The sequence below is a fragment of the Neovison vison genome, chromosome 3 (assembly GCF_020171115.1).
Source record: "Neovison vison isolate M4711 chromosome 3, ASM_NN_V1, whole genome shotgun sequence".
Lineage (NCBI taxonomy): Eukaryota > Metazoa > Chordata > Mammalia > Carnivora > Mustelidae > Neogale > Neogale vison.
The window spans coordinates 211239660-211259792 of NC_058093.1; the positions used below are offsets into that span (position 1 = coordinate 211239660).

Consider the following 20133-nt stretch of genomic DNA (forward strand, 5'->3'; position numbering starts at 1 on the left):
ATAGCTGCATAATTCAAACCTGTGTTGTTCAAGGGTCAACTTATATTTATAGTGAAGTGGGGGTGTTTGGGCACTTCTGTCCAGTATTGAAAAATAGGCATTTATGTACTTCTATATTCAATCTAAAAATGTTCTTTCTTTTTTTTTAATTTCAGGGAACCTTAAGTAAGTCGGAGTGGGAAGCCACAAGTGAGTATATCATCAACATAGATTAACTGACATTTTCAAAGATTGTTTCAGAATGATCATTAAAATTTGAAAACTTTGGAATTTTTCCAACACATATTAGGGTGTGTGTGTTTATGTTTACATAGAATCCCTATGTATGTTTAACTCCCCCTTTCTTGCACAGCTGTTTAGTGCCAAGAGAAAATATATGCAGGATGTTCCTTAATATAAACTTTCATGAGCATTCTTAAACATTTTCATTGCTTACTCATTACTACATAACCATCTGTATTTGCTATCTTTACCTCGGATTTCTGTTGGAAATTCTGGCTTATAGAACACTACGACGTATTTTGTCTAGCCACTCTGAGATTGACAACAAAGGCATAATTAATAGGTACTAGAACATTTAGTGAAGCAGCAATGAGCAGGATATTTTAAAGGGATGTGTGATTGGGAAGGTCCTGGTATGGAGACATGCTAAAGTGAGGTGCCTGTCTTTGGGAGAGAAGTCAGAGGCCTGGCAAATCTGTGAAGTCGGTGGATGTTGAGGAAGTGAAAGCCCAGACCCTCAGTGTTAAGATGATGATAATACCTTTATATGACTGCCCTGAGGACATAAAAAGTGGTTTTTTTGTTCATTTAAGTATTTGTTAACTCTGTTGAAGGCATAAGTGGTAAATCAGAGACAATCGGTTTGATCAAGGTTGAGTATTACATAAATTTCTTTGAAAGGGTTTTGGGGGAATAAAATACAATAGAGTTGTAATCTCTACTTTCCAGATGTATACTGTCTAATGGAAGAAACAGACACAGATAAAGGCAGTACTAGGCAAACTGTTTGAAGTGCTGAAGTTTCTATAATGGGGAAAAGAGATGAAGGAGAGAGTAAGGAAAAGCAGTAAAATCTGGAAAATAGTAATAGCTGATAGAATTGAGTAACACGTGCTCAAGCATGACTGGAGAGTTTTCATATGTTTTAACTCTTTAAATCCTCACAAATTTAGGGGTAGGCTACTTTTTGTGGTATCTTCACAGATTAAAGAAAGCACTTCGATAACTTGTCTGAGGTCTCAGAGCTTACCCAGGTGATTCATACTTGTAACCATGGCCTCATGTGTGAAAGGATTGTGCTAGGACTTCCTGAATTGAAGAGAGGGGAGAAGGAAAGAACACAAATAGAGCCAGTATGTTGAGCCTGTCTGTCTCAGAATATTGCTACCCTTAGTGGAAATTAGATTAGAGGACCAACAGACTGGGAAATGTATGCCTAAACCTGTACATTTCATTCTTCATTTCCATCTTCACTTCTAGAGTGGAGATGGCATAGTTATCTTAGATAGCCTGCCACTCCCAAAGTATGATGTAAGGAAAACAGCTTTGGTCACAAGTAGTGCTGGTGGTACTAGCTGTAGTTTAGAAAAATGCATTTCTGTACCTTAGTGTGAATTTAGTGATAGCATGCAGCTGGATAAATTAGATGCCCCCAGAACCAAGGACGGAGATGGCTTAGAGAAGTGAAAAGCAGTAGGCAAGGAACAGTGGTCACATTTCAGCCAGGATCCAGTTTGTCCAGATCAGTGTGTTCTTTGGTGAATTACACTCTTCTAAACTGGAGGGCTCTGTGGACTGGAGAGCATCTTTTCTGGTGTCATAGCCTAATAAGTTCAAGAAGCTATACTTCAGGGGCGCCTGGGTGGCTCAGTGGGTTAAGCCGCTGCCTTCGGCTCAGGTCATGATCTCAGGGTCCTGGGATCGAGTCCCGCATCGGGCTCTCTGCTCAGCAGGGAGCCTGCTTCCCTCTTTCTCTCTCTGCCTGCCTTTCTGTCTACTTTTGATTTCTCTCTGTCAAATAAATAAATAAAATCTTTAAAAAAAAAGAAGCTATACTTCAGACTCCTGCTGGTCTAATTGTTAAGCTCAAGCTCCTATTACCAGAACCTGCTGCTCCTCTAGAAGATTTTTTAAATGGGAGAGGAACATGAAGAATTGTTGCCGATTGGCTTTTTTTTTTTTTTAAGATTTTATTTATGAATTTGAGAAAGAAAGAGAGAGAGAGAGAAAGCATGAGATGGGGGGGGGGGGTCAGAGGGAGAAGCAGACTCCCTGCCGATGACGCAGGGAACCTGATGTAGGACTCAATCCGGGGACTCCAGGATCATGACCTGAGCCGAAGACAGTTGCTTAACCAACTGAGCCACCCAGGTTCCTGCTGATTTGCTTTTAGAAGTGGTTCAGTGTTTATTTCTTTAAATCCCAATTGATAGGCCTACATGGAAGGCATTTTATATGAGTGAGACTTTCAGAATGTTTGAGTTAGAAAGGAAAGAATGTTATTTATTGCTGATCTGAATTCAAACATTGCATCTGAGTGGTTTTTAAATGACCCTAGATTTAAGGTAGGTGAGGGCTTCTGGGTTGTTTGCAGTAGGTACTAGTGTGTTTGGGGTGGTTTTGGCAAGGTTGGACTGCAGAGGGATTGCTTGGAGTGAGGGCCACGTTAAGTAATGCTGTCTGCTCCTGAGTCTTGTGACATGCCTGTGAATGTCTTGGACTGCTTTGCCTTCTTGTCTTCCAGAAGAATCTACCATGTTGATATCACCCTGCCTGTTCTCTGTTCATCTGTCTACTGTATTGCCAGCAATGTTTCATTTCTCCTAAAAAAAAATTGGGAGCTAGTAGATAAGAAACAAAATAGCATTACTAAAATAGCATTTTGGAAAGACTGGTATCATACTCCTGGACAGGTTGAGGAAAAAGCTAGAGGATTGGGAGGTTTTTACATGATCTGCAGTCATTCATCTGCACCCCGTTCAGAAGTTAACTCAGAAAGGGAGGGCACCAAGGTACATGGCCTACTATCTTGACTCACTGACTGAATGTCCTAGTGTACACGCTAAACATCCTTGTGATGTTCTGAGGATTTGTCATTTTTTCAGGTGTTTGCTTACCATAAAATTTATTAGTATCTTATTAGAAGATGTAATAGGTTTGAACTTCAGTGTGATCCAGAATGAGGAATTATAGATGCACTTAGATCTCTTTGAGTGAACACATGCCAAAGCAGGAAATCATATTTAAGGGAGAGAATTCTTGGGACTGGAATGTCATTGTTAGAGCCAGATAAATACCTTTAAGCATCAATTATCAATATCCTCTAAGCATCTAAAATACCTCTAAGCATCAATTATCATGTAGCTTTTGGCTTACTTTCCTTAGCAGTCCTTACAGTAGAACAGTTGGATAATTGGATGAATTTTAACTTGCTAGTTACATATGTTCGTTATAATTCTTATAATTCTTATTATAAATAGAAAATCTAGGTAACCGATGCCAGAAATAATCATGGTAGTGCAGCTATTCTACCTGTTGCTCCAGATAAAAAGAGTTAAGTTGTAAGATTTTTTAGTTTTACTTTTCTTTGCCTTTATACTTTTAATTTTTCTTATCTCAAGCTGTTTTTAGAGATTTTTAGAACCGTTGAATTGGCTTTCTCAAGATCTATATTGTCACTGAGTATTATAATACGTGGATATTTGTTTTCAGGTAAATAACTATGACCCCATCATGATATAATTGAGGACTCTTAGAAGTATTGGGATTTTTCCTCTCAGAAACTTGAGAATTTTCACCAAATTCCAAACAGGACTGAAATTGTTCTGTTTAGCCCACAGATATGAGAAATCAAACTCTAATTTGTATTATTTTCTTTTTAGGTATTTACCTGGTTTTTGCATTTGAGAAGCAGCGGTGAGCACATACGCAGTAGTCCCAGGACAGCTGTGTCCCGTCCTGTGCAGATTTGAATGCTCCATCCTAGATCTGACAACTTTCTGTTTGTTTGTTATAATTACTCTAAATGTGCAGGATGCTGCCGGAAACTCCAGTGTGTAAATTCAACATTTGCTGTCTGTGACAGATGAACTTTTGTGTGTGTATATAAGAATGAGTTGGGACCTTTGTCTTTAAAAATCTATTTTTAAGTAATGTTCTAAGAATTCCATTTGCCTCACTACTCTCCTAGCGCATAAAAATTATAGTATGACTTGTTAGATTTGCTGAACTCTTTCCGCAGTGCTCTGATTTGTTCAATGTTCGTTTACAGTATTAAATTCATTGCCCTTGTAGAATTGCTGAGGGAGTGTACTGGTTTATGGGGGTTTGTGCTCGTTTCTGTAGTTTTGTTATCTAGTGTTTTTCAAGATTAAATGGATTGTGTTCTGTACAATTAATTGAATGTGCTCAATATATATCGCTAAAGTTGTACGTTTAAAACAAAATTTTAGATGGCCATGAAAGTTTTTTACCTAGAATTTTAGCCAGTTACTACATTTCATTATAAATACTAACTACTTTATTTGCTAATATGATCTAATTCTGGAACTGGTTAGAATGTTTTATATACCAGCATAAAATTGTTTCACATTTTAGGGGCTTTATCTTAAGAATTTCCTTCCATAGCAATTAATGTTTCTAGTTATCAAGAATGTAATTAGACAGATTTCTCTTTCTTCATTGAATGAAAATGCCGTAGTTGTTTTTCCACGACTTAATGAAAACCTGTCCCGTGTGAACCTGTTGCACATTTTCCTCAGAGAGATGTATGGAACTGCAATAGGAGGGTTCAAGGAAGGTGAAAGGAAGCTGAAAAGCAGACTTCAGATGAATTCTCCCTGATGTTAGATACAGCTTACCAGCACTATGTGCTGTGTTCCTCCTCTTCAGCCCCAAGAGAAGCGGTACCTGCTCTTGCATTACAACATCATACTTTGTGCAGTAGGCTCCAGCATCCCATCACCGCTCAGAACTTGAATTTGCCATTTCAGAACTGTTGACTCTTTCCAGCTCTGGCTTCTTGCTTGACTTCTCTTCCAAAACTGACACCTAGGTGAACCTTGAACTTACTTTACATTTTACTGTTTAAAAAAACTTTCCAGTATTTAGGTGTAGTGAAAAACTTAAAAAGAACAAAACAGAGCAACTATTGCATATTCTTCTAAGAATCATTTATTTAATGCATGGATTTAAAAGACATTACTTTCTGTAATTATCCAGAGTACTTGTTTAAAACTTGAGGTTTCTTAACTTGTTTATGTATGTTGATTATTCACGGTGTCAGAGTAACAGACCTTTTAGCAAGAGAACACAGGTTACCTAATTTCTGTTTCTTGTGTGTTTGTCAATCTCCATACTGTTACCAGTTTGTAAAAGTTAAGTCTTTTAGCCTTAGTGGTGGTTTGCCATAAGTCGTTTGAGGAAATAAATAATAGTATTTCTGACTATGGTGGCTGCTGTTAGCTAACAAAGGTTTGGTAATGGTGCTGGGAGGTGGGGATGGTGAGCTCTTAGTGTTACATACACACCCAGGTTTATTTTAATTCTGGGGGAAGTTCCAGAAAGTATTTTAATAGTTTGATAGAGGATATGGCTTCTTTATTATTTCCTATCATCATTTTCATTTAATGGTCTTGGCTAATTTTAAACAAGTAATAAAGCATTTTTGGACTCTTGCCCTTTCCACCCCATGGTTGACTTGTGGGAGAGAAGGATCCCCTGAAGGATAGAGTGATTGGTGGTAATACAAAGCAGAAAAAGGATTGTGGAGTCCCCCGGGACCTTCACTGAAGGGGTAGAAAGGAGTAAAGGAAACCCAGGTGGACTGAGCCAGTGTCTTCGCTCGGAGCGAAGCAAGCTTTTGGGTGTACAGGAAGCACATGAGCCGCCCCAGAGGATGCAGAGTTATGGCATTGTCCTTGCATGAGCTTTCTTGTTCACTTGGCCGCCTCTCTTCCTCACTCTGCTCCCTGATGCCCTCCTGCTACAGCTAAAGGTCTGGGCAGTGACTCAAGAAGAACTTTTCGGAAAAGGTGGATTCTGCCCATCTCCAAGGTAAAAGCTGGGAGGACACCCTTCCACCACCACACCCCACTGTCTAAATGTTGGGGAATTTTCCGTTCAAGATTTGTAATTTTTAGGGAGGGGGCATGGCTCTTCACTATCGGGTCCATGATGTGAAGTTGATGAAAGTGATTAGAGGCACTCCAGTTTGTCCTCTGCGGATGAAAGTGAAATGAAGATCGAACCAGCCCTTCATGGGGAGGACACAGCCTGCAGATTGGGAGGATTGGTCTGGGAACATGGCTGGATTGTGGTATAAACAAAGAATGCTCAAGTTGAATTCTTTGGGCCTAGAGTACACTAAAGGAGAGGCGCCACGTAGATATCATGTTCAGGGAGACAAACTGACTATTTCCAGCTGCATCCAAAGGGGAGGTGTCCTTACCTGCACGCTGCAGCTGTCTGCGGGTAATGACTGCTCTTCCAGTGTCCATCGAGCCTCTGGTTCCAGGGTGACTCCGCAAAGAAATTTTGCTTTGAAGGAGAGGAGACATCAATTAGAGATCTTGACTTCTATTAACTAAGGTGTGTAATGACTCTAAAAGGTAGATTACCAGTACAGAGTTTCCAAGCCTACCCTGTCCCCAAACCCCAAAATTGAGGAAATGTGATTGCTGCCTAAACTCATGTTAGTAGCATTATTAGGGCATCAGAGGTGTGCAAATTGATGGGGCTTGAGCCAGCGTGTAATGTTAGTCCACAGTGGAGAGGTAGAGAAAGCATTATCAGGTATCAGAGGTCCAGATCTCCTGTCACATTAGCTCTTGTGGGGATGTGTTCTTCAGCCTGTCTTAGCTTATTGATATGTTATTTTGCTAAGTCTTCAAGCATCGTAGTGAAGATGTGGTTTTTTGTGTAGCTCTAGCTACTGAATATTATTTTTCATTATTGATAAACTGACTTTTTGTTGTCTACCAGGCTTTGTATGTATTGTGAGCCAGTTAATTGCCAAGTCTGGGTCTTTAAGGCCAGATCCAGGGACCAGGGTCCTATAATAATAATTCTACCAAAATGTCTGTGGTATTTACTGGGCCTTTGGTCAAAGAGGAAGCATAGGTATATGATGTTACCACCTTCCTATATGCTGTTATGTCAAATACTACATAACTGCTAAGTTTCTTTATTTCTCACCCTCTGATGGAGCACTCCTGATTCCTGGAAGGCAGTCATTGCAGTGGCTCCTACACTTATTTATTTAGTGATACATGTGACTAGGCTGGGGGACAGCCAGCTCTTCTTCACCTTCTCAATTTCTTTTCTGCTCCCATGTAATCCTGAAGCATGGGCTCCTGCTTCTCACTGCAATACTAAGCAAGTGTGGGACACTCAAAGGTACTCTTCTCAGTTTGGGGAGACTTGGGTTAGCCCCAAAGCCCTCTGCTTCCTAGATTCATCCTGAGCCATGCTTCCTTGGGGACAGCATACCTTGGATAAAGCCAGGTTGACAACATTTATTAAGCTACTTAGGTCAATTACTTTTCTAAATCTTTCAAATGTGTTAATTCATTTTGATCCTTAGAAGTATATGAACTAAACTCTGTTTTAATAATGGAACTGAGGCACAGAGAGAGTACAGAGTTGACCAAGACAAGTCAAGCCTGCATTCCAATGCCATGTTACACACCTCAAGGAGTATTATATCCAGACGACTTCTCACCCATTCACTACCCACAACTTGAAATGTTAACTGGTTGGTGCTCCCACCTTTAGGTTCAAACTTTTGATACTTATTTTGGGGCACCTGGGTGGCTCATTGAATTAAATATCTGCCTTCAGCTCAAATAATGGTCCTGGAGTCCTGGGATCAAGCCCCATGTTGGGCTCTCTGCTCAAAGGGGAGCCTGCTTCTCCTCTGCATCCCACCCGCCACACCGCTTGTGTACATGCATGTTCTCTCTCAAATAAAATCTTAATAAAAAAAATACAGAACAACCTTTGATACTTATGTAAGTGTCCCCTGAGAGGAACATATATCCTGTGTAAGAGGCCTTGGGGCAGAGAGAGCAGGAGGGCATTTGAGTATACTCAGGAGCCAAGGGTAAAAAGTGAGTCATCAATAGGCAGCAGGGAAAGGTAGAATTGGACTGCACATTGTGGTAGACCTGCTCCTTTAGCAACCAGTCCTGTAGCAAATCTAGTTTAGTCTGCATCTTAGGAGGTGGGGAATGGTTCTTTTCCCACCCTCACCATTGGGAAGTAGCAAGAGGTGGGAGCACAAGTGTGAGTATAGCCAAATGAAGAGGCCAAGAGAGAAGCAATCATTTCTTTAGTCTGAGTGGATTACCCAGGCAGAAGCTAATCATTTTGTATTAACTCTGAAGTATAACATGCACAGGTCTTCGGTTTTTAACAAATAGAGTGCAAATACAGTCATCACTTCAATCAACAAACTATTACCACCACCCCAGAAGGCCCCCTCATGTTCCTTACCAGTTACTACCTCCCCAATGGTAACCACTGTCTGACTTCTAAGAACATAGATTACTTTCATCTGTTTTTGGACATAATATAAATGGAATCAAATAGTACGTATTCTCTCGTATCTGTCTTATTTCCTGTACATTATGTTTGTAAGGTTTTTGTTGCATGTATTTGTATGTGGTTCTTTCTCGTGGCTGTATAGTATTCCGCTGCATAAATAAACCATATATTTATCACATGGGTGTTTGGTTCATTCCCAGTTTCAGAACTATTATTAATAGTACTGCCTCAAATATTTAGTACATGGGGGGTGCCTGGTGGCTCAGTGGTTAAAGCCTCTGCCTTCGGTTCGGGTCGTGATCCCAGGGTCCTGGGATCGAGCCCTGCATCCGGCTCTCTGCTCAGTGGAGAGCCTGCTCCCTCCTCTCTCTCTGCCTGCCTCTCTGCCTAATTGTGATCTCTGTCTGTCAAATAAAATCTTAAAAAAAATATTTAGTACATGAATTTGGTGCACATAGGTACTCATTTCTACCTAACAGTGGAATTGCAGGGCCACAGTATGTACATAATTCAGCTTTACTAGATACTGCCAGTTTTCCAAAGTTCCAATTGCCCTACACTCAGTAGTGTCTTCTCTTTTTCATTTTATTCTAGCTGGCATGTAGCGGTTTCTCATTGTGGCTTTAGTTTTCATTTTACTATAATTAATGAGATCAAGCACATTACATATGATTATTGCATTTTGACTATCCTCTTGTTACATGTTTGTTCAGGTTCTTGCCCATTTTTCTGTTGAATGGACTATGTTTTGTATTGACTTGTGATTTTTAAAAATATATCATTTCTGGATGCAAGTTATCTGTTGAATGTATTGTGAGAATGTATTGAAAATATATATAGATATATCTATACATATATAGATATGTATTGAAGTGTATATATATCTATACATCTATATATGTGTATAGTTGTGTATGTACATGCACATAATAGATGTGTATGTGTATGTACATATGTGTATATATATATGTGAAAGGAAGCTCTTAATTTTAATATAGTATATCAATGTTCTCTTTCATAGTTGGCATGTTTTGCTTAAGAAGTTTGTCTATTCCAAGATCATGAAGATATTGTATGTTTTCTTCTAAAATCTTTTGTTTCACTGTTCACTTTTTAATCCAAAATCGTACTGATTTTTTGTTCTGTTTTGTTTTGTTTTGGTTAATAGTGTAAGGTAGAGTTTAAAGTAGAAGTTTCATGGAAGGGAGAAGATATTTGCAAATGACAGTACAGACAAAGGGCTGATATCCAAGATCTATAAAGAACTCCTCAAACTAAACACACACAAAACAGACAATCATGTCAAAAAATGGGCAGAAGACATGAACAGACACTTTTCCAAAGAAGCCATACAAATGGCTAACAGACACATGAAAAAATGTTCATCATCACTAGCCATCAGGAAGATTCAAATCAAAACCACATTGAGATACCACCTGACACCAGTTAAAATGGCCAAAATTAACAAGACAGTAAACAATGTGTTGGAGACATTGTCCAACAATGTGGAGAAAGGGGAACCCTCTTACACTGTTGGTGGGAATGCAAGTTGGTGCAGCCACTTTGGAAAACAGTGTGGAGATTCCTTAAGAAATTAAAAATAGAGCTTCTCTATGACCCTGAAATTGCACTATTGGGTATTTACCCCAAAGATACAGATGTAGTGAAAAGAAGGACCACCTGTACCCCAATGTTCATAGCAGCAATGGCCACAGTCGCCAAACTTTGGAAAGAACCAAGATGCCCTTCAATGGATGAATGGATAAGGAAGATGTGGTCCATATATACTATGGAGTATTATGCCTCCATCAGAAAGGATGAATCCCAACTTTTGTATCGACATGAATGGGATTGGAAGAGATTATGCTGAGTGAAATAAGTCAAGCAGAGAGACTCAAATATCATATGGTTTCACTTATTTGTGGAGCATAAGGAATAATCTGGAGGACATAGGGAGATGGAGAGAAGTGAGTTTGGGGAAATTGGAGGAAATTGGACGAACCATAAGAGACTGTGGACTCTGAGAAACAAATTGAGGGTTTTGGAGGGGAGGGGAGTGGGGGTTTGGGTGAGCCTGGTGGTGGATATTAAGGGGGGCATGTATTGCATGGAGCACTGGGTGTGATGCATAAACAACGAATTCTGGGCCACTGAAAATAAAATTAATTAATTAAAGGAGAAGTTTCCCCTTTATGGATTTCCAGCTCTCCCAGCACCATTTATTGAGGAAAATCATCTTTTCCTCCTAAATCACAATTTTTCACTTCTGTTACATTTAAGGTGATCATACATGTGTGAGTTCGTTTCTCAATTCTGTTCTGTTCCACAGGTCACCTTATTTATCCATGCATGAATACCACATTATCTTAACTACCTTTGTAATGGATCTTGATATCAGTAACAGGAGACAAAGGTAGTTTTAACTTGCTAATTATGCTGAACAAAGTGAAGAATTATACATGATGCACTATGGAGTATTATGCCTCCATCAGAAAGGATGAATACCCAACTTTTGTAGCAACATGGACGGGACTGGAAGAGATTATGCTGAGTGAAATAAGTCAAGCAGAGAGAGTTAATGATCATATGGTTTCACTTATTTGTGGAGCATAACAAATAGCATGGAGGACAAGGGGCTTAGAGAGGAGAAGGGAATTTGGGTAAATGGGAAGGGGAGGTGAACCATGAGAGACTATGGACTCTGAAAAACAATCTGAGGGGTTTGAAGTGGCAGGGGGGTGGGAGGTTGGGGTACCAGGTGGTGGGTATTATAGAGGGCACGGCTTGCATGGAGCACTGGGTGTGGTGAAAAAATAATGAATACTGTTTTTCTGAAAATAAATAAATTGAAAAAAAAATGGGCAGAAGATATGAACAGACACTTCTCCAATCAAGACATACAAATGGCTATCAGACACATGAAAAAATGCTCATCATCATTAGCCCTCAGGGAGATTCAAATTAAAACCACATTGAGATATCACCTTACACCAGTTAGAATGGCCAAAATTAACAAAACAGGAAACAACATGTGTTGGAGAGGATGTGGAGAAAGGGGAACCCTCTTACACTGTTGGTGGGAATGCAAGTTGGTGTAGCCTCTTTGGAGAACAGTGTGGAGATTCCTCAAGAAATTAAAAATAGAGCTTCCCTATGACCCTGCAATTGCACTCCTGGGTATTTAGCCCAAAGACACAGATGTCGTGAAAAGAAGGGCCATCTGTACCCCAATGTTTATAGCAGCAATGGCCACAGTCGCCAAACTCTGGAAAGAACCAAGATGCCCTTCAACGGATGAATGGATAAGGAAGATGTGGTCAATATACACTATGGAGTATTATGCCTCCATCAGAAAGGATGAATATCCAACTTTTGTAGCAATATGGACGGGACTGGAAGAGATTATGCTGAGTGAAATAAGTCAAGCAGAGAGAGTCAATGATCATATGGTTTCACTTATTTGTGGAGCATAACAAATAGCATGGAGGACAAGGGGTGTTAGAGAGGAGTAGGGAATTTGAGTAAATTGGAAGGGGAGGTGAACCATGAGAGACTATGGACTCTGAAAAACAATCTGAGGGGTTTGAAGGGGCGGGGGGGTGGGAGGTTGGGCTACCAGGTGGTGGGTATTATAGAGGGCACGGCTTGCATGGAGCACTGGGTGTGGTGAAAAAATAATGAATACTGTTTTTCTGAAAATAAATAAATTGAAAAAAAAACAAAAACAAAGAGACAACCCACGGAATGGGAGAAGATATTCACAAATGACAGTACAGACAAAAGTTGATATCCAGGATCTACAAAGAACTTTTTAAACTCAACACACACAAAACAGATAATCATGTCAAAAAATGAGCAGAAGACATGAACAAACACTTCTCCAATGAAGACATACAAATGGCTATCAGACACATGAAAAAATGTTCATCATCACTAGAGATAAGGGAGATTCAAATTAAAACCACATTGAGATATCACCTTACACCAGTTAGAATGGCCAAAATTAGCAAGACAGGAAACAACATGTGTTGGAGAGGATGTGGAGAAAGGGGAACCCTCTTACACTGTTCGTGGTAATGCAAGTTGGTGCAGCCACTTTGGAGAACAGTGTGGAGATTCCTCAAGAAATTAAAAATAGAGCTTCCCTATGGCCCTGCCATTGCACTACTGGGTATTTACCCCAAAGATACAGATATAGTGAAAAGAAGGGCCATATGTACCCCAAGGTTTATAGCAGTAATGGCCATGGTAGCAAACTGTGGAAAGAACCAAGATGCCCTTCAACGGACAGATGGATAAGGAAGATGTGGTCCATATACACTATGGAGTATTATGCCTCCATCAGAAAGGATGAATGCCCAACTTTTGTAGCAACATGGACAGGACTGGAAGAGATTATGCTGAGTGAAATAAGTCCAGCAGAGAGAATCAATTATCATATGGTTTCACTTATTTGTGGTGCATAACAAATAACATAGAGGACATGGGAGATCGAGAGGAGAAGGGAGTTAAGGGAAATTGGAAAGGGAGGTGAACCATGAGAGACTATGGACTCTGAAAAACAATCTGAGGGTTTTGAAGGGTCAGGGAGTAGGAGCTATGTGGTAGGCATTATGGAGGGCACGTATTGCATGGAGCACTGAGTATGGTGCATAAACAATGAATTCTGTTACACTGAAAAGAAATTTAAAAAAAATAAAAAAAAAAAAACCAACTCCACACCAAATCCCAAACTCCATATTCTCCCTTCATTACCGGAGGAAGGAATGTGGTAGTGTTGGTGTGATTATAAGTGTTGTACTGTCCAGTGTCTATTTGTTCAGAGCCCACTTTGGTGTGCAGGTATGTCCACAAGGACCACTTTATAACTTTGCTCCTACTGCAAAGAGTTTGGTCCAAACAGGATCAGCCCGATTACTCACTGGGTACTGGGTGGATAAAGAGACTCAGCCCAGGAATTTATCTGTCTCACTGTGAGGCATTTCCACTGACTTACAGCCTTCTTCACTCATGAGCTCCTCTGGTTCCCTCTCCTCATCATGGTTGCATTGATCTGCTTGGATCTTGCAAGCCTTCCTGTTGCTCTTAAAATGACGGTCCAAGCCTTCACCTCAAACTACAAAGCAATGCATGGTCCATCCCTCTCCCCTCCCCAGTGCCTTAGGTTGCAGGAAGCTCCAGTCATCTGTCATTCCTTCTGATCCTCAAAGAAACCAGCTCCTCCCATCTCAGTGTGCACATGCTCTCAGAGTACTTGCACACACTGCTCCCACCTGTGCCTCTCCTCAGTGGCTTTCCTCATGATCCTGGTCACGTTTCCACTTACCTGCCTCTGCCTATGCTTCAAGTCCTCCCTGTGCTCTTCTATGACCAGCCTCTGGAGATCTAAATTTCCTCCTCTACAGCATGTGACTGAGTCACAATACTGAAGACATTAGGCTCTGTGTTAAGCATAGATGTAGTTAAGAGATGGATTCAGTTCCTGGTTTCATCACCAGCCAAGGAGTCAGTCACACTCAGCTCTGAGCCTCAATTTCCTCATCGGTAAGCTGGTGCTCAGTATATTGACTAACTGGGTTTCTGGGAGAATTTGCTGAGGATCTGAACATGCAGAACATAGTAGGCTTTCAATAAGTGTTCATAGGAAATCTGATTAAGTTTTAGGACTCCTCTGTCTATTGTCCCTACATGAACATGGGCATGTATGTGTACCTGGGCATAAGCTTTGGAATGAGAAGACCTGGGATCAACAGCTTGGTATCACCATTTATTAGTCAAGTGAGATCAGAAGAGCCATTCAGCTTCTGTAAATGTCAAAGTTCCCGACTATGAAAATGGCAATAACATTAATACCTCCCAGGGTTGTTATGAGCATCAATTGAGTTAATACAGGAAAGTGTTTTGTAAACCTTGGAGTTAAAAACACTACAATCTACCTTTCTGTAATGGTGCCTTGCTCTGTCAGTGTTTCATTAGGTAAGATGTGCCTCTGCAGTAGAACGCTAAGTCCCCTTAGCTGCACCCATGAAAACATTTAATGTGGGCTTCAACACAGTGATGACTTACAGTAAGAGTTTGCTGAAAATCAAACCCACAATGAGATATCACCTCATACCTGTTGGATAACTATCATCAGAAAGAAAAAAGGTGGTAAGTGGTTCTTGACTCGGGTTGCCAGGATTCAAGCCCAACTGTGCTTCTTTCCAGTGTTGGGAACCTTTCAATGCATTGTGAAATGGGAATGATAATAGGACTGAATTCCTATGGCTTCTTTAAATACTAAGAAGGTAATTCGTGTACAGCACTCAAAATAGTATCTGCTCACGGGGCTTAGAGATATTACACCATATGGCCAGCATCAACAACAGTCACATCGTAGTGCAGACAATTATCTTTAAGAGAAATCTCTAGTTTCACCACATTATTCGGAAATGAGAATCTTCTGCAGAGCCTTCTCTGATCTCAGATATGAGGAAAAAGTAGAGAATATTTGAATATTCTTATGTCTTCTCAATCATCCCCTTTGCATACAAAAGCACTATTCCCAGCAAAAGAAATCTCTTCACAATATTCCATTCTGTGGATCTCAAAATAGCTCCAGGACACCAGTGTCATGGATCACCTAGTTTGTGGTCTTATATACTTACGCTTGTTGGAAAGGTTATATGACCATGTGTGAAGCCCCAGTCACATCTCCAGTAGTAAAGCAGCCCCATGCATTTTGACCCTGAGCTTTTCCTGGCAGACATTTGTGCATCTATCTCTTGGGCTGTGTAATACAGATCCTCTGGGAGCAGAGGTCAGTGTTTTAGGTAGCAGAATTCTAGAAACTATTGCTAAAAGCCAGGATATCGGGCCAGGGAAAATCTGTTTTCTCCCTTTGCTCTAGTGGCAGAAGTCTTGGGCCAACAAGAGGGTGTGTATCAGGGGCACAGTTGAGTGCTTCCAGGCTCAGGTTTCCCAGGAACCAGTGACTGACTGTTCTGGTTAGAAGGACTTAACAGGGATGGGAGAAGCTGAGCTGTCACACTATCTGACAGCATTTTCATGAGTGCATAATAGAAAGAGAAAAGAAGCAGTGCCTAGAACAACCAGCTAGAAAACACATTTGAATGCAGTTTTGGGGAAGAATTTTCTACAAGCAGGAGAATACTGTTATATGCAAGTGTCACTAGAGCTCCAAAGACCCAATGGCCAGAGCTGCCAGGATGGGTATGCTCTCTGTCTCTAACCACTAGGTGGTAGCTCAGCCCAAGGCTGGGAAGACAAAGGCATAGACTCTGGTCCAGAAGAGGTGGCAACAGGGGGGCGGGTCTGCCAGGCTGCATAAAGGCAAGGGAACTGTGACTGAGGCTCAAGCTGCCTTAGCACTTGGTTCAGAGGATCCCATCCTAGGGTGATGGCATTTAGCTGGTGGATGCTAAATGCTAGATGCCCAGGCTGAGCCAACGTCCCCAGCGAGGAGCCCAAGCACTGCTGTGCAAGAGAAGAGGCACGGGGGAGCACTGGTAAATAGCCACACTTTCTATTAAAAATGCCTTGAAAGGAATGCAAAATCATGCCGAACTTACATGTGGAAGAGAGCTAATTGGATATTTAAACAGCTTGATATGATATAATATAATTGGTCGATATCTCTGAGATAGAACTAGACATAAAGAGCAAGTGATTACAGGTTAATAAATATTTTTTATTGATGATGAGAATGCTGAAAAAAATTCTAGCTCTCTCACCAGATGTGCTCTGAGTTTGGAGGGCAAAGGCATTTTTGAATATAAATCATGGGAGAGAAATTTGAGAAACAAAAGAGTGAAGCATCTTGCTCTAGTATTTGGCAAATATAAATCCCTTGGTACTTTGTGCTGGTTTTATGGAATTTATGAGACAATCCATCAATCCGATGTTGTGGAATTTCAAATGCGGAAGTCAAGGAAAATATTTGTTAAGGAGAAAACAGCATTCGCTGAGCTTCAATTTTAACACATGTGTGCAACTTTAATTTATGCCTTAAAGATGGTAACTTTTAGTATGTGATTATGCTAAAATTAACAGATCACTATGGCTAGTCTCAGTTACATCTAGGGGGACTGAGTCCCAGCGCATTTTAGAAGTGTGGTATCTAAAACCAATGATGTACTATACCTTGGCTAATAGAACTTAAATAATTAAAAATATATAATATATATAAAAAAGGAAGTGTGAGGACAAATGTTGAGAAGGCACCTATCTTTTTCTCTTAAGAGAGAAAGAGGGCCTGCCAATCCTTCAGAAATCTGTGCTCACTTGAGGAAAATGCAGTGCAGTAGTCTCAGAAATGTAAAAATCAGACTGCAAGGGACTTTGTAGGTTGTGAGTTCAGGATATTTTTGAGCACAAACTTAGGAGGTTGGAAAATGAGCATAAAAAGTGAAACTATCCTGGGAACACTGACATGTGTGATCACTCCAGTAAGAGGTATGTAAAAGAATGGGAACCTAGAGTAAGGAAGGCAGAGGAGGCTGAGGAAAATTCTAAGCCTGTGTGTTGGAGGGACACTAGTCCAGGGATCCAGGTAGACTGGGGCACACCAGTATCATGTTAATGTGTTGAGTCCATTTAACCTTGTTCTTAGGTTGTGCTTGTGTTTGACATGCTCTTGTACTTCTTTGGTAGACTGTTCATCTCTCAGAATCATGAATTAAAACCTGTTTTACAGTAAATCTGTTGCCAAGAAGAGGAGCAATGAATTCCTCATTTCACTTGCTTTTCTTGGATCTCAACCTGAATTCCACAGAAAGCAACTTTTCAGAACCAAATGTCAAGAACAAGTCTTCACCATGCAAAGAGATGGGCATTGCTGTTGAAGTGTTTCTGACTCTGGGTCTCATCAGCCTCTTGGAGAACATCTTGGTCATAGGTGCCATAGTGAAGAACAAGAACTTGCACTCCCCCATGTATTTCTTTGTGTGTAGTTTAGCAGTAGCTGACATGCTAGTGAGCATGTCTAACACATGGGAGACCATCACCATATACTTAATAAATAATAAGCACTTGGTGATAGCAGATGCCTTTGTGCGTCACATTGACAATGTGTTTGACTCCATGATCTGCATTTCTGTGGTGGCCTCCATGTGCAGTTTGCTGGCTATTGCAGTGGATAGGTATGTCACCATCTTCTATGCTCTGCGCTATCACCACATCATGACAGCAAAGCGTTCTGGAGTGATTATCATGTGTATCTGGACCTTTTGCACAGGTTGTGGCATTGTTTTCATCATTTACTATGAATCTACTTATGTAATCGTTTGCCTCATTTCCATGTTCTTCACCATGTTATTCCTCATGGTGTCTCTGTATATACACATGTTCCTCCTGGCCCGAACTCATGTCAGGCAGATAGCAGCTCTGCGTGGATACAGCTCTGTGCGGCAAATGACCAGCATGAAAGGTGCTGTCACCCTGACCATGCTGCTGGGCATTTTCATTGTGTGCTGGGCTCCGTTCTTTCTCCATCTCATTTTGATGATTTCTTGCCCCCAGAACCTCTACTGTTCTTGCTTTATGTCTTACTTTAATATGTACCTCATACTCATCATGTGTAATTCTGTGATTGATCCTCTGATATATGCTTTCCGCAGCCAGGAGATGAGGAAGTCCTTTAAAGAGATTATTTGTTGCCATGGTTTCAGAATACCCTGTAGGTTCCCTGGCAGATATTAAACAAAAAGTTCTTCTCTCTGTGGCTCTCTTTTATCCTTGATTTACCTTATGACACAATCAGTTGGTGCAGCCAAGGAGTAAGACAGAAAGCTAGAAATCAAAGCCATGTATTCTGTTTATCATTTTTCCATCTTGAATTTGTACTGCACTTATTTTCCCCTGTGGCAGTTGTAGGGTCAGACATGCACATGCTGCTTATCCATTTTGGGAATGGTCTGTGACAATCTCTTACTGTCCTACTTTCCTCCTACTTTTCCTCCCACTCCTACTCATTTCTGGTGGTCTGATCTATCCTCCATCTAGTAAGTGTGTGCTCAGGGAAGATAAAACATAGCGGATGTTCATCCTTTCTGATGGAGGCATAATACTCCATAGTATATATGGACCACATCTTCCCTACCCATTCGTCCATTGAAGGGTGAATACCCAACTTTTGTATCAACATGGATGGGACTGGAAGAGATTATGCTGAGTGAAATAAGTCAAGCAGAGAGAGTCAATTAGCATACGGTTTTGCTTATTTGTGGAGCATAAGGAATAACACGGAGGACATGGGGAGATGGAGAGAAGTGAGTTGAGGGAAACTGGAAGGGGAGATGAACCATGAGAGACTATGGACTCTGAGGAACTAACTGAGGGTTTTGGAGGGGAGGGGAGTAGGAGGTTGGATGAGCCTGGTGATGGATATTATGGAGGGCACGTATTGCATGGAGCACTGGGTGTGGTGCATAAACAATGAATTCTGGAACACTGAAAATAAATTTAAAAAATAAATAAAAATTTTAAAAAGTTCAATGAAAGTTTCAGATAAAATAAAATAGTTTTTAAAAAAACATTGTGGATGCTGGTCTCAGCATTAGGAACAGCTATAACTGAAATTACAACTATAACTGAAAGAAAAGCTCCCCTGGAGCAGTTTCATAATTTTACTTGATGCTCCTCAGAGTCATGCATGCTTCTCAGGGTAGAATTAAGTGGCCAAATTCTTTCCAATTGAAATTTCTAGTTCATTTGTTATGGGATGTCTCTACAGCTCTCTCTTTTCCAAAATTTTTTTATTTTATGGTTTATGTCCATAATTGTCCAAGTATGGAATTAATTATACTGCTGTCAGTCATGTTTTTGTCATACCCAGACATAACCTTCATGCTACAAATCTTGCCTCATGTGGTGTGGAAATTCTCTCTTATTCTGACACAAGGTTTCCAGATGACTGTTTTGAGGTCATGTCAGGGGCTCTAGGTGCCTCCCATCCTCCATGTAGCACATGCCCATAGCCATGTTATCTTTGCCCTTTTCAGAAAGAATCTGTCTTGGATTCTGAAATCCCCTCACATTTCAATCTGACTCCAGCAGCTGGAGGTCAGGTGCCTACCTAACACAGGGAGTCTCATCTTCTCCAATGCAGAAGGGAGGGAGCAATGTTGAATTCAGATCTGCACTCTGCCTCCAACAGGCAATGTCACCTTAATCATCTCATTTCAGGTTCCACATCTGTGCTGAACTCACAGGATGGTCATTAGAACTGCATGAAAAAAATGTGATAACACCTTGGAAACTTGTGAAGCATCATAAAGATTTGCTGTTTATTTTAAAGAAATGTTGCTGGTGGGATAAATACTAGGGGAGGATGCAGAGGGCAGTGGTCACTTGTCAGTCGTTAGAGCTGTGGACCAAAAACTTGGAGGCCTGCATTGCCACAGAGCAGTTCTGCTGCCTTGGGCACATCTCTAACTGCTTTGTCTCAGTATTCTTATCTGAAGTGAAGAGCTTGGTCCTTACAGCTCTCATATTCTATTCTATTATTTTTGGTGTTAGTATATTTTGTTTTGGATATTCATGTCTAGACTGTTCCCAATGAAGGAAATAGTATAAGTAAAGTAAAAA

General features: G+C 40.6%; 2 protein-coding genes across 2 annotated transcripts in view; both read left to right on the forward strand.

Moving 5' to 3' along the window:
- RNMT (RNA guanine-7 methyltransferase) overlaps positions 1-8725 on the forward strand; it is a 35057-nt gene extending 26332 nt beyond the window's left edge. The window contains exons 10-11 of the mRNA XM_044243678.1: positions 156-189; positions 3885-8725. Of these exons, the coding sequence (XP_044099613.1) occupies positions 156-189; positions 3885-3922 (72 nt within the window). The 3' untranslated portion in view covers positions 3923-8725. The remainder of the gene's footprint in view (positions 1-155; positions 190-3884) is intronic.
- Positions 8726-15905: 7180 nt separating this feature from the next.
- On the forward strand, positions 15906-18264 carry MC5R (melanocortin 5 receptor). The gene is made up of 2 exons (XM_044241038.1): positions 15906-16055; positions 17243-18264. The coding sequence occupies exon 2, from the start codon at positions 17269-17271 to the stop codon at positions 18244-18246; it is 978 nt and encodes a 325-aa protein (XP_044096973.1). The 5' UTR covers positions 15906-16055; positions 17243-17268; the 3' UTR covers positions 18247-18264.
- The last annotated feature ends 1869 nt before the right edge of the window (positions 18265-20133 follow it).

Excerpts from the sequence above, each read along its gene's own strand:
- MC5R (XM_044241038.1), top strand. The coding sequence starts at position 17,269 with ATGAATTCCTCATTTCACTTGCTTTTCTTGGATCTCAACCTGAATTCC.